This window comes from Mastigoproctus giganteus, chromosome 6 (genome assembly GCF_048544385.1).
Source record: "Mastigoproctus giganteus isolate SK-2022 chromosome 6, ASM4854438v1, whole genome shotgun sequence".
NCBI lineage: Eukaryota > Metazoa > Arthropoda > Arachnida > Uropygi > Thelyphonidae > Mastigoproctus > Mastigoproctus giganteus.
This window is the reverse complement of record NC_143580.1, coordinates 206,428,009-206,455,270: the sequence shown is the minus strand read 5'-3', so window position 1 is coordinate 206,455,270 and position 27,262 is coordinate 206,428,009. Positions and strand designations below refer to the sequence as shown.

General features: G+C 38.7%; 1 protein-coding gene across 3 annotated transcripts in view; it reads left to right on the top strand.

Annotated features, from left to right (window-relative positions):
• The window catches only part of Enoph (enolase-phosphatase E1), a 91,767-nt gene that overhangs the window by 38,452 nt on the left and 26,053 nt on the right, over positions 1–27,262 (top strand). For all 3 annotated transcript variants that reach the window (XM_090375629.1, XM_090375628.1, XM_090375630.1), the window contains exons 4-5: positions 2,800–2,932; positions 20,474–20,597. In XM_090375629.1, coding sequence (XP_090231755.1) covers positions 2,800–2,932; positions 20,474–20,597 — 257 coding nt within the window. The remainder of the gene's footprint in view (positions 1–2,799; positions 2,933–20,473; positions 20,598–27,262) is intronic.

Below are 27,262 nucleotides of genomic sequence, written 5' to 3'. Positions count from 1 at the left end.
CAAAGTACTGCAAAAACCTTGGGAGGTGCATTATGGCCACAGAAGCTGATGCGCCAATAACTACCAAAAAAAAAAAAAATATATTCTTAGCTACCCTTATAACACAACCCATGTGTTTACTTGTACCGCAATGGCTCCCAGCAGTCTCTGAAATATCATGCATCTTGTTTTTCAGGCTTCTGCTCATTCTAATAGAAGCAGTGCAAGAATCTCTTTCACCTCTGCCAGTGGCTACTGTCAATCTATTGGTCTTTGTCTCCCCCCAAGCTAGCAGTTTTCCGACCCACCTAACACTGCCTCGATAGCATCAGCAAATATTCTTGCACCCTTTCTATTTAAGTGTATCCCATCCCTGTAGAAGCAATCTCTCCTGTTAACAAGTACAGTCCAGGCTGAAAAAAATACTACCCCTTGAGCCTTGCACAATCTTTCCAGGGCCGAATTGATCGACAAGGCTCTCATCATATACTCCCTCCTATCGTGTCTGGGCAGAATTGCAGACACTTTCAAATTCAACCCTAATTCTCGGCTTTTGTTCAACAGTGACCTGTACTTGTTAAGTAATTCTGCCGGTGTACATCAACTACATTGCTGAGAAGATTCGTTAATTTGTTGGTATGATTGGCCATGTAACTAGGAAGGATTGGGGGGATAAAAGACAAGGTATTGAATCTATTTTATGACTGTATCTTCTTGCCAATTGCAAGCTATGGTGCACATGTCTGGCTAGATTGTGCATTGCAAAAGGCAAATGTTAGGAGAATATTTTCAGTTCAACAGACAATGTTGTTACAACTTAGTATGTTACAACTTATAGGACTGTGTCAAATGAGGCCTTGCAGGTGATAACAGGTCTGCTGCCGCTGGATATACTCTTATTATTCAAATCAGTGTGCTTCTATCTGTGGCGTAGACAGCCATACGAGCGGATATCAATTGAAATTTGTTGTGATGAGGGTTATAATGAGAGGAAACGATTGTGGACTCTTCTTATTGATCAATGGTAAAACAGATGGAACAGCTGCACCAAGGGTTTAATAACCAAAAAGTTTCTTCCAAGCATCAAACAGTTTGGGAAGGGTATGCCAAGTTGGTTTCAACCAAATCTATATTCAATGTTCCTGCTTACAGGACATGGGTCTTTCTTTGGAAAATTAAATGATTTAGGTATTTCAGCACGTTCATCCTGTGCTTGTGGAGAAAGAGAAGACTAGGTACATCTTCTGTATAGGTGCCCCGAATACCAGGATCTACGAGTGGAATTGATTGATGGAGCACCCAGTGTGCAAACACTGACTTCTGGATGCGAGGCCCTTCTACTGAAGACAAGGGCAGACTTTGATGCTTTCATACTGATACTGTACAAGATTTCAAGAGATGACACATACTGCTGCAAAAGGAGCAAGAACAATGCTGATAAAATTAGCTGAGTACCTCCATGGCACATCAAATTTTCTTGAGTGAAATGGATGTAGCACATTAAAGTTTTTTCATGACTCAAACTGATACATGTAAAATGTTTCTGTCAGCTGCGGCAATCAAACCAGAAGAGGTGATATAACCACAGGTGACACTCGTGTAAAACTCACATCTTCTATTGTATCCTTTATGGAGGTGAAAACCAACATCCTCTTCAGTAGTGGGTGACTATTTCTTCCTTAAAACGTGAACCATGCAACATTATATTGAAAACAATTTCAACTGTGCCGTGAAAGCTCCTATAACATTTTCTTGAATGATCCTTGCTTCACGAGTTGATCCTCCGGCTAATTACAATTTCAAGTCTGAAATTGTAATTCCAAGGTGTCACCAGTTCCTACAACGTGATGTCCTAAGGTGAGCTGTTTCATTTGTCGATCATTAGATTACAGCAGGGCGGTTCCTTGAGCCATGGACGACAGCTGTGTGATGCGGTTCCTGATATGCAGGCATGAGCTTTGGCAACTGCTAGATAATCACTAATGATTCAAGAGGACTAGTACAGATAGGCCAAACAAACATCCTTAGTTTGCCCACATTTCATCAGCGAGTGCTCTTTCAAGGTGGAGTATTCGAGGACAGGTGCTTCCCTGAGTGGCATTTCAAGTCTGAGTACTTGATGAGGATAGGCGATTCAGGTTATGCATTTCATCACTGATTGGTCTTTTAAGTCGGTGTACTGGACGAGTCGATTGTAAACATCAACCTCTAACTAAACATATTTCAACACTTATGAGGTCGATGCATTTGCAATAGATCTGTGTTCGTCTTCTAACTACAACTTACTGATGAGAATACTTTTCCGGCCTGACTGCAATTTACTTTGGAGAATACTTCCATGGTGTGGAATTCAGCTTTCCGGGTAATATTTCATTTAATAAAAAGACTTTTCCTTCTAACACTTGACATTACATTGAAATTGTATGCACTGACGGCAATTTCTCACTAGCTACTTTCTGTAGCAGGGACTACAAATTCATTTTATATGAACTGCAGCTCTTCAATGTCATATAATTGTGCAGGAACACGAAGTGTAGAACTTCAATATCTTGTAATGGAACGGGAATTAGTGATGTAAGTCTTTTTAAATATCTGTACAGTATTGTTATTAGTGGCGGGGATGCCAGGAAAGCTGGCTGGAACTGCCTAGTACAATAAATAAATAAATAAAAAAAAATTTAAGTATCTGTATATGTTCACACTTAAAATCTGGAATTTTCTAAATACTGAGCTAATTTTATAAAATATATTAGTATTTCTGATATCAAAATAAAATGAGGAACTTGCTTTATTCTTATTTGAACATGTATACATTTTCAGCATTTATGAAGATGTTGCCCCTGCTATTCACAGTTGGTATAAGCAAGGAAAATCCATCTGCATCTATTCTTCTGGAAGTGTTGAAGCTCAAAAGTTATTTTTTGCACATACTTTATATGGAAACCTTTCCCAGGTAATCTAACTGTGGAGACTTAAGTACTTAATTAGCATATGGCCATATAGTTATATTAATATAATCAGCAAGTGTTTTATTACTGTCTTTTCTAGTTATATTAATATAACTAGAAAGTTTTTTATAGACAGTACAGTAAAACCTCACTAATTGGAATCCTCTATAATTTGGACTGTAGTATTTTTTATGTTTGTACATTGAAACCTCTCCAAAGCACACACCATTGGATCAGAAGTGTTATTATTGGTTATTATTATATGTATTTGTGTTTCAGTCAATTAACTTTTCAGAGGTCTGTGTAGCCAGTTTCAACTGGTGCTTACTCAGTTTTTATTGGTTCTTATTATTATATGTATTTGTGTTTCAGTTAATTAACTTTCAATAAATAATGCATAATTAACTTTTGTAAATAACACATAATTATCTTTTTAATAAATAACATAACTTTTAGTGAAAATAAATATAAATTACTTTGTTTATTGCATTTTGTTTTGACAGTTTCATTTTCATTAAGCATAATTAGATTACTAACTTAAGTTCATATTCATTGTTTTTGTTCACATAGAATTCTTTTAATGTAATAGAATACAGTCTCCCCATCCACAAATGGCAAGAAATTTAGTTTTTTAAAAAATTAACATGCAGTTAATATAAGGCACAGGAAAAGTTTGACCAGTATTTCACAGGGATAACTTTGCAAACATAAGAAAACTTTGATAAAAAAACTTTTATATGGTAGTCTTTTAAGTAGAAAAACTTTTCTACTTAAAGACTGCCATTTTCATTGCTGAGTGAAAGTGGTATTTGTTAGTGCAGAAAATTGCCATCATCCCCACTTGTTTTATAAAACTATTTTATAATCATTTAAGTAACATTTATTCTCCCCCCCTTCTTTGCTGGGGTTTGGGTCAATCAAATGTGTGGCCTTGATGCATCACAACATTTTTATGAAGTATAATTTGTGGGTGTGGAAAATCCCCATAAGGTATTGTTCAAAATTACCTGGGCAGTTCATTGTATTGTTATTTTTTATTTATTTTTTTGAAAGAAATGTATTACAGCTATATTCTTGCACTTTTTTTATATGTATGGCACCACAAACTGAATCCTGTATACAGACTTGCTATGGTGTTTTCTTTTTTTCTTATTGTGGCAACCCCGTTTCACAGTTTAGCATTTTTATTGCCTTTCTATGTGATGCATTCCAGTGAAACTGCAGATAGTCCAAATAAGTTTGTAAACAATTCTTACCAGTAGTGGTAAGCAAATTAATGACATTGTGTCATCTGCTCAGTGAGTAGCCCTTAGCCATCACAAGTCTAATTAGTATTAATGTAATGACCTTGGTCTTCATCGCAAATCCCATTGACCTACAAAAATGTGTTTGCAGTTCAATTACTTTTGAAAGTGCCTGGTCCAGAGAGATCAAAAATACAGAAAGGAATTCACTTATTAAAGTGCCCTTTTCATATTTTGGAGAGGTAATTTAACACGTAATTTCTAATACTGCTGGCCAGGACCCAAGCCTTAGTGTTCACAATAGGAGGTATCTTTTTAGAGAGGCTGTTAAGGAAGGCTTAATTATTTGTATATTATTTATGCAGATTAGAGATTTCTCATAAACAATAATTTTATGATATAATTCCAGAATTCTTTCAGAATGGTTTCACAATCACTTCAAAAGAAGTGAAGTCATTCAAAATAAAATATTAACTGCAAATGAAAACATTGACATTTTTATTGTTAGATAATGCATCTGTTCATCCTTCTGAAGAAACTTTATCAAGTGACGATCATATCAAGTTCCTTTTTTTACCTCCCAGTACCACAGTCCTTATACGACCTGCTGATCATGGAGTCATACTCAGCTGTAAATTTATTTTTGTTCTGTTTGATTTTAACTCTGAGTATTCCATTTTGTTTTAAATATAAACATTTTCTTTTTCTTTTTGTCGTATTTGTGTCCTAATATCTAAATTAATGTGTGTTGCTGGCTTGTGAATGAATTTTCTTTTTTCATGAACTGTGAAAAATATTTACATATAATTATATTCAGACTAGCCTCCTTCCCCAGTTTGAATTAGTGAGGTTCTGCTGCCAATAAAATTTTGATATAGCTATAATGACTGATGAAAAAAAAGAGAAATTATAAGATCTATTAAATTTTTTTTCCCATTTTTTTTTTCATTTATTGTTCCACCATTAAGCCTAAAACTTATATGATAGAGCAGTGGTTTTCAACCGGGATGCTGCAGCGCCTCAGGGTGCCACAACAACATTCCAGGGGTACCACGTAATTTGGGTTTAAGTTATTTAAACTTATTTTTTTAAATTTATATATTTATTTCATTATAAAAAGGTGTACAGTATCTTTTTAATTTTGTGGTGATCTATAATTGATGTTTATTTAGTACCTCTATATAAAGAATAAAATTATACAGTATATATATAATTTGTATTATGAATTGTAATTTTGTTTATATATATAGAGAGAATCGGATCTAAAGAAAATTGAATAGGGGTGCCACAAAATAAAATAAATTACTTAGGGGTGCCATTATTAAAAATAGGTTGAAAACCACTGTGATAGAGAGTATTGCTTATGTTAGTTAAACTGTTTATGAGTAGGAAACATCTCTTATCCTAATGACAAGTATGCTTTCTGGTCCCTTGCATTTGGCTCCAACTTCTATTCTCTGACATTATTGTGGATTTACCACTTGTCATTTGTTTGCAGAGGTCTGGGTTTGAATCTCATTAGTACCAGGGGAATTCTAAAAGGCCTGTTCAATTCACACTGTAGTAATTCAGCTTCTGGTGTAGAGGGTAGGGTTCCTCTACACACTTGTATGTATATAATGTACTGGCACAATATGGTCTGAGATGCTAATCTGCTGTACAAATAACAGTTAGCATTAGCATTAATTGAGGCATATAATGCAAGAAAGCAAGCTTATATAGCATAAGCAAAAAAAAAAAAAAAAACCCTTCCCATTTCACCTATCCGGTCACTTCAAATGTTTATCTAGTTCAGCCTTAAATGTATTTAAGCTATCAGCTTCCACAACAACAGATGGAAATCTGTTCTAGCAATCAACTACCAGCTGGCTAAAGGCAAACTTCCACACATCTATTCTGCAACTGTCTTCTCTATTCTACAACTTCCCTTCCATATATTTACAGGTTTCTTCAGCCAGTCATTACCTACAGATCTGAAATCTGTGCGTCAGCAGCAAAAAACCATCTCATCTGATGAGTACTGAGTACTTGCTTTTTCGGTGGGTGTTCTTCAAGCACAAGCTTCCACCCCTCACACATACTTCAGAAATGACCAAACTTCTAAACTACAGAAAAGTCTCAGAACAGATCTTTACCCTCCGCTTACTCGTCATCATTAAAATGATAGTGGGTGAAATCAATACAGCAAGTTTTTGGCAGATTTGTAATTGGAGAATCCCCCAAAATCCTTAAGGGCCCTCCTTTCTTTACAGCCCATGGCATGGAGACTCAGGAAGGGGGCGCCTCCGTAGCCAGGTGGGAAGAAGCAGCAGTGCGTAGCACCCGTTTCTTGATTAGACCGGGGTTCGAGCCCGTCACCATCAAATACGGAGTTTGCGGAAAGGTCAGGGAATGACCACCGCATATCCCGGAGCAATATGGCCTTAGTTGCTAATGCTCCTAAAAACCAAAATAACACCAAACCAAAAAATAACTCAGGAAGGGCAACAGATTTCTGCCAATGGAGATGCTCCAAAACATCCAAGATATGGATGCTGACTACAAGAAATTCATTAAGGACACAGAAGCCTACAGAAGACGTATCATCAAGGAGCAGCTCGTCTTCAACCAAGTGACTTTCACTGTTTTTCCTTGATTGGTTTGTTGATATTGTGAAAAAATAAACAAACTGTTTTCATGTGTTTACAACTTATTTTTTTTTTTTTTAGAGTTTTAGTTCTTTTCTATGTTAAACCCCTAGCATTTTTGCTGTTATGGGCATTGCATCAGGCATATACATGTCAAAAATATACTTATTTTTGTCGATTGCAATAAAGAAATTGTATGTCTTTCCTCAATTTGAATCTGTGCCCCCTCAGGTTCTTAATCTGAGCAAGCGGAAGTATCCCATCAGTGTTGAGCCTGCTCAAACCGTTCAAGGCCTTATACACCTCGATCAGATCACCTTGCAGAACTTAAGCCTCTCTTGGTAAGAGCACCCCTTTGTTCCTCTCACCAATCTTGTTGCCCTTCTCTGTGCTCGTTCTAGCAACTCTGCATCCTTCCTAAAATGAGGCCTCCAGACCTGTATGCAGCACTCAAGGTGTGGCCTGACCCATTGCCTTATACAAGGGAATAATCACCTCCTTGTCTCTGCTAGCAAAATTCCTATACAGTGAAACTTCTCCTAACGGACACCTCTCGTTAATGGAAATCTCTCTACAACGGACATTTTCAAATTCCCCAACTCACCTCCATTGGTTTTAACGTGTTTGCAGCTTCTGTCTAGCGGACATTCTCTGTAACGGACGCGGACTGCACTGTTTCGTTTAGATTAACACTTAATTTGATCTCCCCATAACAGACAGCGGGCGAGCTCACGGCCCTTTTTCTAGGAACGTTTCTTCCACGTATTGCCTCAATCATGTGTTTATTTTCTATTTCCAATTCTCTGAATTTTATCAAGGTTTACGTCGCGGTTCTAAACCCTTTTTCAAGAATTTTAAGGCACGTGTAAAACTTCTGATGAATTCGGTGTGTGCAGGGAGGGGGGGGGGGAATATGGTCGGCCTTTCGTCTTTTCAGTTTCAGTTTTCAGTTTTGTTCAGTGTCGTGTGAAGTGCACAATGTCTTCTCGTAAACATTTAACTTTAAAAGATAGTCGAACTCATTAATGCGTATGATCGGCAAAAAAATAGTGTTCGCAATCTTGCTGTAAAATTCAAAATTGGGAAGACGCAGGTAAGCGACATCCTAAAGAAAAAAAATGAACTGCTCAAACAATTTTGGCAACATGTAAATGATCAGGGTCAAAAATCATTCCCGAAAACTGTTGGACTTCAAATTTGTCGTGCACGTGCTAAAAAAATTCCCATTAATGGGCCTATTATTAGGGAAAAGGCTTTGGAGGTTGCGAAATCTATGGGAGTAAATGAGTTCAAAGCTTCTGTGGGATGGCTAGACAAGTTCAAAACTCGGCATAAAATTTCTTGGAAAACCGTAAGTGGTGAAGGTGGATCTGTTGATACTGGGGTTGTAACAGAGTGGACCGTCAAATTGGAAGATTTATGTCGTGATTTTGAAGCTAAGGATATTTACAACTGTGACGAAACAGGGTTGTTTTTTTAAAGCTCTTCCTGAAAACACAATGAGTCTAAAAAACGAAAAGTGCAGGGCGGAAAAATTTCTAAGGAACGCTTGACTGTACTATTGTGTACAAATATGCTGGGGGACTTTGAACAACCTCTTGTTATAGGAAACCCACAAAATCCTTGTTGTTTCAAGGGCATAAAGTTGAATCTTTTGGATGTTGACTGGAAGTCTAATAAAAAAGCGTGGATGACACGAGATATCATGAGCGAATGGATAAGTCACCTTACCCAAAAGATGATTCGTCAAAACAGAAAAATTATTCTTTTCATGGATAATGCTGCATCTCACCCGCACATTGAATTGTCCAACATTCAAATCATTTTTCTGCCACCAAACACATCTGCAGAGTGTCAGCCCTTGGATCAAGGGATAATAAAAAATTTTAAACTTCACTACAAAAAACGTGTTTTAAGACATCTCATTGCAAACATGAACGATGTAACATGTGCGAGTGACCTTGCAAAGAAAATCAGCATCCTAGATGCGATTCATGGATTTCCTCTTCAGTAAACGCAATTAGAAAACAAACTGTCGTGAACTGTTTTGTAAAGTCTGGCTTCTCAAACGCAAAAATTGAAGTTGTGAACAGCAATGTGGAGTACCAAGAAGAACAAGAACTTCAACGTCTATTGATAATGTACGATACTTCCGCTACAAGTGACCCTGGCTACAAAGACTCAAACCTCACTACAGAAGATGGTGCTCTAGATATCAACGACATTATCATCGATATTTTTCAAGAAGTTCGTCATGAGGATGAAGAAATGGAAGGAGGTTATTCTGTCGAAGAACATATTAACGACGAACCACCGATGAAAATAGAAGAAGCGCTCATACAAATCAATCGTTTAAAAATGTTTTTTGCCGCTGAAGAAGATACTGAAGGACTTTCGATGGTTTCTTCACTCCAAACAAATGTTGAAAACAAAATTATCAGCCGGAAGAAGGTGCAGAAGAAAATAAGTGATTACTGTATGCATTTTTCTTAAGATAAAGTCATAATATGCATAGCACAACTGTATGTATATTATTTACAAAAATATTGTGCAAAATCTGTATATAATTTAATTTAATTTAATTTTACATTAAACGTTTAACGATTTTTCTTTATCTCTTGTGTATGTAATTGTATATTATTTGCAAAAATATTGTTCAAAATCTGTATATATTTTAATTTAATTTTACATTAAACGTTTAACGATTTTTCTTTCTTTCTTTTTTTTTTTCTCCCTCAGACTTCTTGTTAGCGGACACTTCTCTCTAACGGACAGATTTTCGTTCCCCATGGCTGTCCGTTAAAGGGAAGTTTCACTGTATATCATTGGCAAAAACTCCATGACCTGCTCTGGCAGCCCATCTGAACTGCTCAGAGAACTTCATATCTGACTGCACAATTACCCCCAGGTCTTTTTCATTCTGCGCCTCCCTGAGTGTTGTACCACACAGTTGGTACATTTCTCTTGGTTTACTGTTACCCATATGCACTACTTTGCATTTGTCAATGTTAAACTTTAGTTGCCACTTCTCTGCCTAACTTTTCTGGATCCTGTTGCAGTAGCATACTGTCTTTACTGTCATTAACAACCCTGCCAACCTTTGTATCATCTGCAAACTTGGACATTAAGCCTGATATACCTTCATCGATATCATTGATAAATACACAAAACAACAATGTTGCAGTTACATATATATTTTTGTCTAGTTAACATTCTGATGGTTTTATTAGAGATTCATATAAAGATAAAGCTGGTCTACTAACATCCTGCTTTTTTTCTAATCCCTGCACTGATGATCATTGCTTGTTTTGGTTTATCACAAAGGAAAAATGAACAGAATTTTAAAACATTTCAGTACTGGTAGATCTGGTTTTAATGACATTTCTTCAGTTGTGTGTGTGTGTGTGACTCCAACGTTATGACTTGTATTACTTTTACAATATTCTCCCAGCAACCATTTGCACAGAGCAGTTGTGCAATAATTTTGCTGAATGACTGTACTCTTAAATTTAAGTAAAGATTTAAGTATTTATTTACTGTTTGATGCGACAAAATATAAAAAAACAACTTCTGTTGTGACCACTTGGGTCTCCCTACTGACACAAGTCTGAAACCCTAGGTTTAATTTTGGTATCCTTTGAGCACTTTGAATCTTTAGGAATAGCTGAAAAATTGGACATAAAGTCATTTTAGCTTGAATGAAATCTTTAAAAACAATTTACAGTAGGTGTTCAGATTTAGCCCAATCCAATATGTTTCAAAGGCTTCACTATTGGACTTCAGTAAATCTTTTATGGCTGCCACCATCAAATTCCATCCATGCATCATGTGCTGTCTCCTTCCAGAAGGTTGGCTGCCAGGGATCTGTACTCTTCTCAGCAGTCTTGCAGGTTGCTGGTTAGGACAAGTAACGCTGGTATGATAGGGCTTACGGAAACGTGCTGCCACCCGGAGATAAGGGATGATGATTTTCAGTATGGTATGTATGTATTTAGATAGAAGGGGTGGTGGGGTCATGCTTCTTATCAAAAGCAGCCTGAGCGTGATGAAAGCTTTCCCGGATTCAGATGTTTTGAATGCTAGTATAGAATCTGTATGGTGTGAGATAGTTGGAAGCAAAGGTATAATGGAAGTGGGAGTAATATACAGGTTGGGTGATTGTGAAGATTATGATGAGAGCCTCTACATGCAAATGGAATGGGCAAGTAAGCATCAATGTCTTATTATGAGTGATTTTAATTTGCCTCTAATTGATTGGAGCTAATGGGAAGGAAATTCCACATGGGGGACAAATTTTTAAATCAACTAGATGATTGTTATTTGTATCAATAAGTCATGAAAGTACTAGGGAAAAAGAATATTTTAAATCTCATCATCATCCACGAACCAGATAACATACGAAGGCTGACAGTACAGGAACTAGCAGCAGGAAGTGATCACGGAGTTCTGTGGTGGACGATGAAGAGAGAGAGAGGTAGTTAAAGGCAAAGGAATGGGTTATAATTTCTAGAAAGGAAATTACAATGGCTTAAGATGCTACATGGCCTCTATTAACTGGGTAGATATCTCACAGAGAATGAATACAATTGAATTAAGGTATACTTTTCAAACATTAATCACAGAAGCCTTGAATGCTTATATATACAGTACAGTATTAACAAGTACAGGTCAATGTTGAAAAAAAGCAAAGAGTTAGGGTTGAATTTGAAAGTGTCTGCAATTCTGCTCAGACACGATAGGAGGGAGTATATGATGAGAGCCTTGTCGATCAATTCGGCGCTGGAGAGATTGTGCAAGGCTCAAGGAGTAGAATTTTTCTCAGCCTGGACTGTACTTGTTAACAGGAGAGACTGCTTCTATAGGGATGGGATACACTTAAATAGAAAGGGTGCAAGGATATTTGCTGATGCTATCGAGGCAGAGTTAGGTGGGTCGGAAAACTGCTAGCCTGGGGGGATACACGGACTAATAGATTAACAGTAGCCACTGGCAGAGGTGAAAGTGATTCTTGCACTGCTTCTATTGTAATGCAATTGAGCAGCAGCATGGAAAGCAAGGCAATGGGGATTTCCGGGACTGTTGGGAGTCATAGTGGAACAAGTAAATACATGGGCTGTAAGGTGTAAAGTGTGTTTAGTTGTCTGACGACACCAGGGGTTCTCCCCATATCCACGTTGTATTCTTTGTGAGTGACGCAGAACTCTGTGGAGGCCAGAGGTTTAAAAAGTGTGTGGGGAGTGGTCTGTTGTGTAGCATCATGTTTTGTTGTTTCTCTGACCATTTAGCCGTTGGGCCCCTATTGGGACCCACCGTTGCCCACACTTTGCCACGAGGAGGCAGGTCAGGCACCCAGTATTATTTAAGTATTCTGGCAGGTTCCACCACCTAATTTCAGTGGCAAGCCTAAAAAAAAAGGGGAGTGTACACTAGAATTTGGCCGAAAGAGATTTACAAGAAAGCGGTAGAATTTAGACGTTGATTAGAATTTGGCGGCATTGTTAAGGGGTGTACTCGGTCGGTTTAGTGAGAGAGGAGGGGGGGAGGGGAACTGAAGACTTTTTTTTTTTTATGTAAACCCCAAACACGAGAGGTATTAGAACCTATAGTACTTAGTACCGTGCTTGGGTTGGAGGTTGAGAAGATGAAAGAAGATATTTGTTGACATTGAACTTGAACTTCTGTAGACTGTAATTTTCAGGAAATACATATGAAGGAAGGTTGTCCCAGAAAATGGCAGTTGAATGAATAAACGAGGAAGATGAAAAGTTGGTTCTGTGAGTTTGAAGTTGGACAGTAAATGGATGTTGGCTTGTGGAGGCACGTGTTCGGATTGTTTTGAAAGAGAGAGCGGGAATTATAGAAGCCAATTCAGAAGAACAGTGCCCATGGAAGTGCGCATGCAGCAGAAACAGTACATCTATGAGACAGCGAGTGGAGAGACTGTTAGAGATGAATCATTAATTAACCTAACTGTCCTCTTCTTGAATAGAATCAAGAAGCCTGAGAGAGGTTTTGGGGGCACCACCCCAGATGTGGGAACAATATTCCATGGCAGGGCGGATTTACGATTTATACAGAGAGAACAGCTGTTTGGAAGAAAAGTAACGGTGAGAACGAAAGAGAAAACCAAGTTTTTTAGATGCAGAGGAAGCAATATTTGTAATGTGCTTGTGCCAAGAGAGATTAGAAGTCAGGGTAATCCCCAAAAGAGATATATCATTTTGCCTAGAAATCAGAGGAGTGTCACTAAAGATAAGCATAGGAGCTGAAGAATCCTTTTTGCAAGATATAAGACAAGACTGAGTTTTAGAAGGGTTGAAATCAACTAAGTTCTCTTTGCCCCACTGGAGAATTACCTGAAGATCGGCATTTAAGGAATTGTTAGCAGATTTTCGAGAAGTTGAAGCTGATTGAGCAGGACAAGGTTTCTCAAAATGGAAAGTGGAATGCAATGTGCTATCATCGGCAAAACTATGGATAGGATTTATAGTCAATGGAAGAAGGTCGTTAATATACAAGAGGAAAAGAGTGGGGGAAAGAACTGAACCTTGGGGGACACCGGCATTAGTGGCGAAGTTAGAAGACAGAGAGCCATCTACCATCACCCTCAGTGAGCGATCAGAGAGAAAACTGGATAACCAATTACTAAAAACAGTTGGGAAACCATAAGATGGAAGCTTGTTTAGAAGACTTTTATGCCAAACATGATCGAAAGCCTTTGAGGTGTCAAGAGCAACTACTTGTGCTTCACCAAACCTTTCCATTGAATTAGTCCATAAATGGGTAACATAAGCCAGAATATCACCAGTGGATCGACACTGACGGAATCCATACTGGCGATCGTTGATCAGACGGAAGGTTTCTAGGTAGTTTAAGAGTTGGCAGTTAATTGATTTCTCCATTACTTTAGAAAGAGCAGAAGTAATTGCAATGGGACAATAATTGGATGAGAGGGATTTGTCACCCTTTTTAGGAACTGGCTGGATATGAGCAAATTTCCAAGCAGAAGGAACAACACCTTTGGAATAAGAAAGTGAAAAGAGGCGGCAAAGAATAGGAGTAAGTTCAGGAGCACAGTTTTGAGAACAAGTGGAGAAATGCCATTGGGACTTGGAGCTTTCTTAGCATCAAGATTCGTCAAAATCCTTCTGAAATCCTTTTGACGGAAGACCACAGGAGGCATTGAATGGAGTGTGTTGGGAATGGTGGGAGGTGTTTTACCAAGATCATTAAGACATGAGTTGGATGAAAAACGGGATGCTAGCAAGTCAGCTTTATCCTTGGCTGAAGTGACAACAGTACCATCTGGTTTGGACAAAGGTGGGAGCAGAGATGGGCAAAAGTTGTGGCCAATAGCTTTGGCAAGAGACCAGAATGCTCGGCTACCATTAGGGCAAAAGCAAGTTTTCTGCTCTTAGCCTGTTCAAACTCAGTTTGGACTGATTAATAACTCCTTTACAATTGTTGCGAGCTTTGGTGTAGGCAGAAAATGAAACTGAAGAATTAGAAACAAGCCAATTACGATATGCAACATTCTTCTCTTGAACAGCCTTAGCACATTTATTGGAAAACCAAGGTTTAGATAAAGGATGAGATTTTAAAGTGGAGTGTGGGATAAAGGATTCCATTCCTGCAAGAATAATTTCACTGACACGATCTGAGCAAACGTTGATATCAGAAGTTTTGAAACAGTAATCTGACCAAGGAAAAGAAGAAAAGAAATCTCGCAGGTCATCCCACTTTGCATTCTTGTAATGCCAAACAACACGAGGTTGGGAATAGCCATGAGATAAAGGCTCCATTGGAGAAGAGACAATCACCAAGTTGTGATCTGAAGTGCCTAAAGGACCTCTCACTTCGACCGTGTACTTAGAAGGGTTGTTTGAATCATTGAATCATTAGTAGAGGCATACGATGCAAGAAAGCAAGCTTATTCAGCATCAGCCCAAAAAAAAAAAAAAAAAAAAAACCCTCTCCCATTTCACCCCTCCGTTCGTTCGAAATACCTGTCCAGTTGAGCTTTAAATTTGTTTAGGCTATCAACTTCAACAACAAGTGATGGAAGTCGGTTCCACCAACCAACCACCCGCTGGCCAAAGGCAAATTTCCGCACATCTATCCGACATCCGTCCTTCCTCAATTTGAATTTATGCCCTCTGAGGTGATTATTCTGAGAAAGATGAAGAATCCCATTGGCATTGAGCATGCTCAAACCATTCAAGGCCTTATACACCTCTATCAGATCACCTCGCCGGTGCCTAGTCTCCAGACTCTGTAATTTGCAAAACTTAAGCCTTTCTTCGTAAGAGCAACCCTTTGTTCCATTTACTAATCTTGTTGCCCTTCTCTGTACCCGTTCCAGCAGCTCTACATCCTTCTTGAAATGAGGCCTCCAGACCTGTATACAGTACTCAAGATGTGGCCTAACCATTGCCTTATACAAGGGAATAATCACCTCCTTATCCCTGCTAGAAAAATTCCTGTATATCATTGACAAGACACCATGAGCTACTCTTGCAGCTCGTCTGCACTGCTCAGAGAACTTCATATCTCCCTGCACAATTACCCCCAGGTCCTTTTCATTCTCCACCACTGTCAGTGTGGTACCGCAGAGTTGATACGTTGCTCTGGGGTTACTGTTTCCCATATGCAGTACTTTACATTTGTCAATGTTAAACTTCATTTGCCACCTCTCAGCCCATCTGTTCAACCTTTCCAGATCCTGTAGCAGCAGCATAGCGTCAGTAGTGTCCTTGACGACCCTGCCAACCTTTGTATCATCTGCAAACTTGGACATTAAACTTGATATCCCATCATCAATATCATTCATAAACACCGAAAACAACAACGGACCCAACACTGAACCTTGAGGAACTCCACTAATAACATTAGTCCACGTTGAGCAGTGTCCATTGATTACCACTCTCTGTCTTCTGCCACTCAACCATCCCCTTATCCATAGCAGCAATTTGCCTCCAATGCCACACTGCTCCAATTTGTGCAGCAGTCTTCCATGTGCAACAGTATCAAAAGCCTTTCTAAGATCCAAATATATAATATCAAAGTTATTCCCTGCATCCAGTTCTTTTGTGACTACATCATAGTATCCAATCAAATTGGTCAGGCAAGACCTGCCCTTAACAAAACCATGCTGCGTCTGAGCTATAACTGAATTCTTGTCTAGATGATCCTGCAGTGCTTCTTTAACCAGTGCCTCCATTAATTTACCTGGAACAGAAGTTAAACTAACAGGTCTATAATTACTTGTGTCAGCCTTTGATCCTCCTTTGTGAATTGGGGTTACATTTGCACATCTCCAGTCTATGGGTACCTCCCCTGAGTCCAAAGAAGCTCTCATAATTATGGCTAGGGGTTTGCATACTTCCTTTGCTGCCTCCTTTAATATAACTGGATAGATCCCATCCACCCCAGGTGCCTTTTTTATGTTTATCCTCAACAATCTCTCCTCCACTTTCCTCTCAGTTATTACAAAATCATCCAGCTCACTGCCAATGTTTACTTTACCTACATCATTCTCCTTCCTGAATAACTCCTCATGCGTGAATGTAGATGCAAAATACTCGTTTAGATTGTTAGCCACCTGAGCAGGATCCTCAACTGTTGAACCATCAATATCCAGTGGACCAATCTGATTCATCCCTTTCCTTCTCGAGTTCAAGTATGTAAAGAACTCTTTTCTGTTTTTCTTTGCATCCTTTGCCAAGGATTTTTCGTAGTCTGCCTTTGCCTGCCTAATCTCCTTTGTGACTTGGTTTGTTTGTTGTTTGGTTTTTAGGAGCATTAGCAACTAAGGCCATATTGCTCCGGGATATGCGGTGGTCATTCCCTGACCTTTCCGCATCCTCCATATTTGGTGGCGACGGGCTCGAACCCCGGTCTAATCAAGAAGCGTGTGCTATGCACTGCTGCTCCTTCCCACCTGGCTACGGAGGCGCCTTTTGTGACTTGGTTACAGACCAACTTATATCTATCATAGGCTTCCATGTCACCCATTAATTTATATGTATCCCATGCATTTTTCTTCTCTGCCACATGTCTCATTAGTTCATCTGACAACCATTTAGGCCTAAACCTTGAACAATATTTCTTAGTTGGTATGTAAAGCCTGGTAGCCTCCAAGATTAGTTCCTTGAATGCTTCCCATTTTGAGTTTGCTGTTGGTAACATCATCAGTTGGTCCCACTGTATAGAATTTAAATACTGTCTCAGACCATCATAGTCGCCTTTACGAAAACAAAAACCCTTCCCTTTACCTCTGATGGTAGTTACCTCCTTGAGTAAATCCCACTTCAACACACTGTGATCACTGCCACCTAGTGGTTCATTTATCTGCAGGTTCTTAATGCATGAAGAGTCACTACTGATAATCAGATCAAGAGTATTGCTCCCTCTTGTTGCCTCACGAACATGCTGGTGTAGAAAACAATCATCCAATAAATCCACAAAAGCCTTGCTAGTGTGCGAGTGACCAACCCACAAATTCCAGTCAATATCTGGGAAATTAAAATCCCCCATTATAAGACTCTCTGATTTACTGGCCCACTCTATTTCCCTGTACAATATCTTATTATACTCATCAGAGTCATTAGGCCTATAGCACACTCCTACTCTCAATTTTGATTTCCCTATGCTTATGTCACACCAAACTGATTCGGCACTGCCCTGTCCATCGATGTCGACTGGCTTCACTTCCTTGGACTTTATGTGTTTCTTAATTAATAGCATAACCCCTCCTCCCCTCCTGTCCTGTCTATCCTTTCTATACACATTGTATTCCCCAAATTCCAGTTCCGCATTACTTATATCTGTGTGACACCACGTCTCTGATATCCCAACAATATCTGCCTTTGATGTTTTGAGCAATACCTCAAATTCATCAAATTTATTTACCAAACTCCTAGCATTGGTGTACACGCAGGTATACATGCACCTGTTTCTATTCTTAGCTACCCTAACACAACCCATGTGTTTACTTGTAACGCAATGACTACCAGCAGTCTCTGAAATATCCTGCATCTTGTTTTTCAGACTTCTGCTCATTTGAATAGAAGCAGTGCAAGAATCACTTCCACCTCTGCCAGTGGCTACTGTTAATCTATTAGTCCTTGTATCCCCCCCAACTAGCAGTTTTCCGACCCACCTAACACTGCCTCGACAGCATCAGCATCAGCAAAAATTCTTGCACCCTTTCTATTTAAGTGTATCCCATCCCTGTAGAAGCAATCTCTCCTGTTAACAAGTACAGTCCAGGCTGAAAAAAATTCTACCCCTTGAGCCTTGCACAATCCCTCCAGGGCCGAATTGATCGACAAGGCTCTCATCATATACTCCCTCCTATCGTGTCTGGGCAGAATTGCAGACACTTTCAAGTTCAACCCTAATTCACGGCTTTTTTTCAGCAGTGACCTGTACTTGCTAAGTAATTCCGCCGGTCTCCTACTCTTAATATCATTCGTGCCAACGTGTACAACTATATCACCTTTTGTGCCCTTAAAAGATGATATCCGCTCTACAATGTCATCAACCTTTGCCCCTGGCAGACATACCCTGGTCCTATTCCACCTATCCTTTTTACAAAGCATGTTCCCCGTTTCCCTGACAATAGAGTCACCAACAACTACTAGATCAAGCATGTTGGCTGTATTCTTGTAGGTAAATGAACAATCTGTGCTACATCATTAGTAATTGCAAAAGCTTTAGCATCTTGACCAGCTGGGTCGGTGTGACTAGAAAATGGAAGCCAGCTGGAGTTGTGAACATTAAAATCGCCACAGAAAATTAACTCACTGTTAGGAAAGTTGGACTGGAGAAAGTCAAGTTGCAAAGAGAGGAAGTCAAAGAGCTCCAAGTGATTAGTGGAGTTGGGAGAACGGTAGAGACAACAGATGAATTTGACACAATGAGGTAGAGAGAGATTTTAAGCCAGAGAAGATCAAAGAGAGGAGATTCCGAATTGCCAAGTCTCTGATAGGGAATATCAGAATGGACATATGCACAAGTACCACCTTTGAGGCGAAAGGAATCATACAGCGAATAATTTGGGCATCTGAGATGAGCAGTAGTTTAATCAACTGATAACTGAGATTCTGTCAGAAAAAGTACATGGGGTTTGGCAGACTGCAAGTGGAAATGGACATCGTTGAGATTAGAATTGAGACCACGTATATTTGTGAAATGAATTAGGAAGTGCTTGGAAAGGAGGTTTAGATCTTTTCGCAGATAAGCTTGCTCTCTTAGTTTGACAATTCATGGTGTATTCAATAGTAAGGAAAAGTGGGTGGGACATGCTGTATGAAGTAATGAAATTTTTGGATATGGCGTACACATGGTAAGAATATACCTTTGTTTGTTTGTTATTTGGTTTTTAGGAGCATTAGCAACTAAGGCCATATTGCTCCGGGATATGCGGTGGTCATTCTCTGACCTTTCCGCATCCTCCGTATTTGGTAGTGGCGGGCTCGAACCCCGGTATAATCAAGAAGCGTGTGCTACGCACTGCTGCTCCTTCCCACCTGGCTAAGAATATACCTAGGTCCTTGACATAACATGGCCTCGACAATGCTCCTCAGCATATACACTATGCGGACTCCCTCATCACTTCTGGCAGAGTAGAGGTAGCAAGATTATACACTAGCTGATCTGGAAGCCTCCTAGAGAGTTACCAATAGGTTCGGTCCGCTGTACTAACTAGCGGCCAGCCTGCAAACACCATTTTAGACTGGAGGAAAACAGATAGAAGAATAGGGATGATAGAGTAGGCAGCCCCAAAGAGGTCAGTGGAGACTAGCCCCACCAGGTGAAGTATGGGGGGAGCATATCTTCCATCAGTGGTTATTGCATGTACAAGATAGATAAAGTTATCAACTTACTCTATTCTTTCTCCATTTATTTCTATTCTTATTTTTGGGTTATCTTCTCTTTTGCTGATGGTCGTCAAAAAAAGAGAAACTTCAATGTACTAAACTTTAAAATCAACAAGAACAGCAAGAACAATGTAGGAAATACACTTAATTAACATTTTCATATGCCTTAGACTTTGCATTTTGAATTAAAATACATTACTAAGTGAGTACCGTTGTGAACAAGCATTCTTTCACTTCATTTAACTGAGATATTTTTTATAACCTTAGGTTTCGGTTTGAGAGAGGAGAGAGAGAATTGTATTTTTTGAATGGTTTATTGGTTCCAAGTTTAAACTGAACAGTTCATTTTGGCTTTTACACAGTTTTGTTAGTGTAACTTGAGAATTTTAAACATGAAGCAGTTACATTTGGGTTCAAATCCTATTGACAGAATTTGAATCTGTAGGCCTTTTTAAGAATTGAATTAGCTCGCCTTGGAACAGATAACAGTGGAGTTCCCAAGATTTTTCTCTCTTTTTTTTTTTTCCTTCTCCTATGGAGAAAGGAGGGGCACAGAGAGAGAGAATCAGAATGTGTGCTGTAGTTTGCAGATTTACTTCTCCAGTACTCCATGCCTTGGGACTAATGCAAAACCAAACTCAAATGCCATTATTATAATTAATGTACAGGAAGAATATCCTTTTTTCATTATTTTCATCAGATAAGCATGATACAAGAAACTCATTGTGCTGATGTATTAAAAAAAAAAAAAAGGAAAACTGATGCTTGGATTCTTTTTTTTTTTGTTACAGTATCTTCATGGGTTCTTTGATACAAAAACAGGTCCAAAAATGGAAGAAGAAAGTTACAGGATGATTGCCAATGCTCTGGATTTGAATCCAACAAATATTTTATTTCTCACTGATATTCCTAAAGGTAAGGAATTCATTTTAGTGATATTTTTCTTTTTTTATATTCCAGTAAAGAAGTTTGGAGTATAGCATTAATAGAGATATCATAAAACACTCCTTTTTTAGCATTAGCATTAGTAGAGGCATTTGATGCAAGAAAGCAAGCTTATGCAGCATCAGCCAAAAAAAAAAAGAAAAAAGTAACATAATAAATAAAAAATAACCACTTCCACTTCACCCCTCTGTTCGTTCGAAATACCTGTCCAGCTGAGCCTTAAACTTATTTAGGCTATCAACTTCCACGACAAGGAATGGAAGTCTGTTCCGCCTACCAACCACCCGCTGGCTAAAGGCAAATTTCCGCACATCTATCCTACATCTGTCTTTCCTCAATTTGAATTTATGCCCTCTCAGGTGATTATTCTGAGCAAGAGGAAGAATCCCATCAGCATTGAGCATGCTCAAACCATTCAAGGCTTTGTACACCTCTATCAGATCACCTCGCTGGTGCCTAGTGTCCAGACACTGTAATTCGCAAAACTTAAGCCTTTCTTCGTAAGAGCACCCCTTTGTCCCATTCACCAATCTTGTTGCCCTTCTCTGTACTCGTTCCAGCAGCTCTACATCCTTCTTGAAATGAGGCCTCCAGGCCTGTATACAGTACTCTAGGTGTGGCCTGACCATTGCCTTATACAAGGGAATAATCACCTCCTTATCCCTGCTAGAAAAATTCCTATATATCATTGACAATACACCATGAGCTACTCTTGCAGCCCGTCTGCACTGCTCAGAGAACTTCATATCTGCCTGCACAACCACCCCCAAGTCCCTTTCATTCTCTACCACTGTCAGTGTAGTACCACAGAGTTGATACGTTGCTCTGGGGTTGCTGTTTCCCATATGTAGTACTTTACATTTGTCAATGTTAAACTTCATTTGCCATCTCTCAGCCCATCTGCTCAACCTTTCCAAATCCTGTTGCAGCAGCATAGTGTCAGTAGTGTCCTTGAGAACCCTGCCAACCTTCGTATCGTCTGCAAACTTGGACATTAAGCCTGATATACCATCATCAATATCATTTATAAATACAGAAAACAATAAAGGACCCAATACTGAACCCTGAGGGACTCCACTAATAACATTAGTCCACGATGAGCAGTGTCCATTGATTACCACTCTCTGTCTTCTCCCCCTCAACCACCCCTTTATCCATAGCAGCAATTTGCCTCCAATGCCACACTGCTCCAATTTGTGCAGCAGTCTTCCATGTGCAACAGTATCAAAAGCCTTTCTAAGATCCAAGTATATAATATCAAAGTTATTCCCTGCATCCAGTTCTTTTGTGACTGCATCATAGTATCCAATGAAATTGGTCAGGCAAGACTTCCCCTTAACAAAACCATGCTGTGTCCTAGCTATAACTGAAGTCTTTGTCTAGATGATCCTGCAGTGCTTCTTTAACCACTGTCTCCATTAATTTTCCGGGAACAGAAGTTAAACTCACAGGTCTATAATTACTTGTGTCAGCCTTTGATCCTCCTTTGTGAATTGGGGTCACATTTGCACATCTCCAGTCCATGGGTACCTCCCCTGAGTCCAAGGAAGCTCTCATAATTATGGCTAAGGGTTTGCTTACTTCCTTTGCTGCCTCCTTTAATATAACTGGATAGATCCCATCCACCCCAGGTGCCTTTCTTGTGTTTATCTTCAACATCTTTTGTTTATCTTTTTGGCAGCAGTGAATGTAATTTTCAGCACAGTTCTAGATTTTTTGTTCTAGAACAACAGCTCCCAAATTGTGGCATGCAAAGCTTTGCCAATAGCATGAATTTAGAGCCAGTATCATCCTTGAACCTGCATTGGTTTCTTTCCATTGCTGGCTGTGTTTCTATGTAGTTAACATTTTATGATTTATTGTAGTATATATAGCAGATGTGTAAACATAATATCATAATGATGAGAATTTTTTTTATATATTAATAAGTTATCAGGCTATAATTAATTAGAACCATTTATTTACAGTAGTTAAGAATAAGTGTTTAAGCAATCTCAAGAACATTTTTAAGATGGCATTGCTTGAGCTGGGTGTTCTACGAATTTAATATGAATCCAAGTAAAAATAACGAAAGAATGTTGCCATTAAAAAAATTACTTCTGCAATTAGCCTTAATATGATCTAGAGCTGCAGTCGCCAACCTTTCGAACCTCACGGACCACTAAACTCAAAATTTTGAATCCCGCAGACCACTACCATGATTTTTTCCATAAAAGTAACATTCTGAATATGAAATGGTACTTACACTTGTTTTTGCACTCCAAGTTATTCGCAAAAAATTGGATATCATTAATGTTAATATAATTAATAATATAATGGCCTTATAATGATAAAAAAAAGAAAAAGTATAATAAATAAATGCAGATATATGCATTATGAAAAATGCAAAAAAACATTTTAAATTTTATTTTATTAAAAAAAGAATTAACAGAAACAATTAATATTAACAATTATCAAATATCGAGTGCACCTCAACATAGAGGTGTATAAAGGATTAATTATAGCAAAATAATCAGTGTGACATTTGTTGCTGCTTGTTTGAAATAAGCTGTTGGATCCTTGGCTCCAATGACATTACTGCAACATGGAGAGCCGTTTGTATTTCTAGCCGACAGCGGTACTTGTTTTTAATTGCTGTAACTGATGAAAATGTCATTTCACACATATATGTAGTTGCGAATGGAATTAAAATTTTGATGTCCTTTTCACTCAGCACTTGGTACTCACTTTTTACAGAAAGCCAAAAATGAGATCTTGTTAGGGACGAGTGGAATTTACCTTTGAGACTATCATTGGATGATAGATTGATTAGGCTTTCTTTTTCTTCCATGTTAAAATTACTATCCTCGATTTTTGCCGAAAATGGATCCATTATCCAAGTATTTCCATGTCTGGGGTCCTCTTCCTTTGGGTAATAACGACCAAAAGAATCAGTGAGCGACTGTAAGTGCAATCGAACAAGAGTTATTACCTGTCGGTTGACATCCTCCTGTTTTATATAATCATCAAAATTTGAGAACATTTGCAGATCTTCTTCAGCCAACTGTGTTTGCCACAGCAATATCTTCCTTTGAAATGCATCCATTTTGTCTTGCAGTGTGAACACGTCTGTAAGCTGTCCTTGCAAGGACGTGTTCGGCTCATTTAACAGAGAAAAAATATCTGCCAGGTATGCAAGCTTGGCTAGCCAATCATTGTCGGACAAGAGATCATGGAACCTTGAATTATTTTGCTGCTGGAAGAATAACTTGACTTCATGGCGCAGGTCAAACAATCGGTTTAGTACTTTGCCCGTCGACAGCCATCTCACCTCAGCGTGAAGAAGAACATGAGTATGCTGAGAGCCCATTTCTTCACAAAGTGCCTCAAATATTCGAGAATTGAGCGCTTTGTGGCGAATTTCGTTTACAATTTTAATTACATCAGAGAGTACTTCATGCAGTTCTGGAGATAATCTTTTCGCCACAAGTTGCTCATGATGTATAATACAATAAGTAAACAAGATGTCTGGGTGTCCAATGTCTTTCACTTTTGCAACAACTCCTGAGTGATGCCGAGTCATGCTTGCAGCACCGTCTGTGCATATCCCAACACATTTCTTACATTCAGTACTGTGTTTCAGGAAATAACCATTAAGTGCATTGAAAATTTCAGAGCCTGTTGTTCTACCCGACAAGATTAGCGAACAGAGTTCTTCCTTTAATTCTCCTTGCAATCAAACCTCACAAAACGTAGAAGAACTGCCTTGTTAGTTATGTCTGTTGATTCGTCAAGTTGAATTGAATAAAACATAGAATTTTTCACAATTGCAATCACTTGATTTTCAATATCTTCGGCCATGTCTTCAATTCTGCGCTTCACAGTGTTAGCAGACATAGGAATTCCTTTTAGTTTCTGGACAGCCTGTTTCCCCAAAACCTCTTCACAGGATTGTAACAAGCAAGGCTTAATTAATTCTTCTCCAATTGTATATGGCTTTTTACGTCCCGCGATTTGAAGTGCTATCAAATAAGATTTTACTAAGGACTTACCTTCAACAATCATTGTTGTGAACTTTTTTGCTTTTGAAAATTTTCATGCATCCTTTGGAAGTATTCATCTGGCTTTTTAGCTAAATCTGGGTGTTTTGACTGCAAATGCCTGCCGAGTTTCGAAGGTTTCATGGCATCATTGGATAAACGCTCAGAACATATAATACAAAGCGGCCGTGGATCCAGTTCACTTCCAGGTTCTTGAATAAATCCAAACTTCAAGTAGTCCGCATCATATTTTCTTGAAACTTTGAACTTTTTCTTCTCTCTGCCTCCAGTTCTAATGTCCTTCAGATGGATGCCTTGCGGTGGCTGCGGAGGCTCTGATTCATTAATCAACTCATGACAACGTGATGTATTACCTAAGAAGCACAAAATGCTTGCTTGTTTTTTCTCACTCATTGGGGTTATTTTATTTGAATCTAAAACCAAACAATAAATAAGATAGTTATCAAACTCAAGCTCTTTGATGCCATTAAATATCACTGTGCACAGTTAAAATAAAAATATCATTGGTCACTTACCTAAGAACTGCAAACCGTGCTGTGCCTAGGCTAGGCCATCGATAAGAAATAGAAATAGCTTTCTATATTTTTTTACAATAAAAGCATCGCTAATACCGGATATTGCACTGGGCCTTTTATAAACATGCAACGTAATAAGTCGAAAATTGCAAAAAAGTAGAATCAGAATATAATGAAACATTTTAATAAACACGAAAATTGCAAATATATTCAGATTACTCTGCGGACCACCAGTTGCTGACCACTGATCTAGAGGACATTATTGAATTAAAACCAAGCTTCTTTTCTTGTTATACAGAGGCAAGTTTCAAGTAATTATTCCCAGTTAATGATGTCTATAATTTGAGCATGAAATTAATGTTAAAGAAGAATTTGTTTTGGGAGACTCTCTCCTTTTTTGAACATCAGTTCAGAAATATCAACAGGCAGCTAAGTAATAGTAATCGTGGCATTTGATGCAAGAAACCAAGTGTATGAGTTTATGTAGCATCAGCCAAAAAAAAATTCACACAACCATTCCCTCTAAATGTTTGTCCAGTCCCTCCTTAAATTTATTTAATCTATCAACTTCCACGACAGATGGAAGTTTGTTCCAGCAATTAACCACCCGCTGGCTAAAGGAAAATTTCCACACATCTGTTCTACAGCTGTCTTTCCTCAATTTGAATTTATGCCCCCTTAGGTTCGTAATCGGAACAAGTGGAAGAATCCCATCAGAATTCAGTGTGGTCAACCCATTCAAGGCCTTATACACCTCAATCAGATCACCTTGCAGGTGCCTAGTTTCCATCCACTGCAATTTGCAGAACTTAAGCTTCTCTTGGTAAGAGGATCCCTTCATTCCCCTCACCAATCTTGTTGCCCTTCTCTGTACACGCTCAAGCAAATCTATATCCTTCCTAAAATGAGGCCTCCAGACCTGTACGCAGTACTCAAGGTGTGGTCTGACGATTGCCTTATACAGAGGGACAACACCTCCTTTTCCCTGCTAGCAAAATTCCTATATATCATTGACAAAAACCCATGACCTGCTCTTGAAGCCTGTCTGCATTGTTCACAAAACTTCAATATCTGACTGCACAATTACTCTCAGGTCTTTTTCATTTTCTACTACCCTAAGTGTAGTACCACACAGTTGGTACGTTCCTCTGGGGTTACTTGTACCCATATGCTGTACTTTGCATTTGTCAATGTTAAACTTCAGTTGCCGCTTCTCAGCCACATCTTCCCAAATTTTCTAGATCCTATTGCAGTAGCACACTGCCATTACTGTCATTAACAACCCTGCCAACCTTTGTATCATCTGCAAACTTCGACACTAAGCCTGATATACCTTCATAAATATCATAAAAATATACAAAACAGTGGACTCAACACCGAACCCTGTGGGACTCCACTAATAACATTAGTCCACGAAGAGCAGTGTCAAAATCTTTTGACAACAGGGTCAAAAGCTTTCCTGAAATCCAAGTATATGATATCAAAATTATTTTTTGTATCCAGTTCCTTTGTAACCACATCATAATATCCAATCGTATTTGCCAGACAAGACTTTCCCTTAACAAACCCATGCTGTGTTTGAATTATTGCTGCAGTCTTGTCTAGATGATCCTGCAATGCATCTTTAACCAGTTACTCCATTATTTTACCCAGAACAGAAGTTAAACTAACTGGTCTGTAATTACTCGTGTCACCCTTCAATCCCTCTTTGTGAACTGGGGATACATTTGCACATCTCCAGTCCGTGGGGACCTCCCCTGAGTCCAAGAATGCTCTCATAATTATTGCTAAGGGTTTGCCTAGTTGCTTTGCTGCCTCCTTTAATATAACTGGATAGATTCCATCCACACCAGGTGCCTTTCTTATGTTTAACTTCAACAATTTCTCCTCCACTTTGCTCTCAGTTATTACAAAATCATTAAGTATCCTGCTACAATTTGATAACCTTCTGGCATTTTCAATCCTTAATAACTCCTCATGTGTGAATGTAAAAGAAATAGTCCTGAACTTCTAAGTTTACTTGCTGTAGCATTTACAGGAAAGCTTTAGCTTCAAAAGAAATACCAGATCATTTAATTTG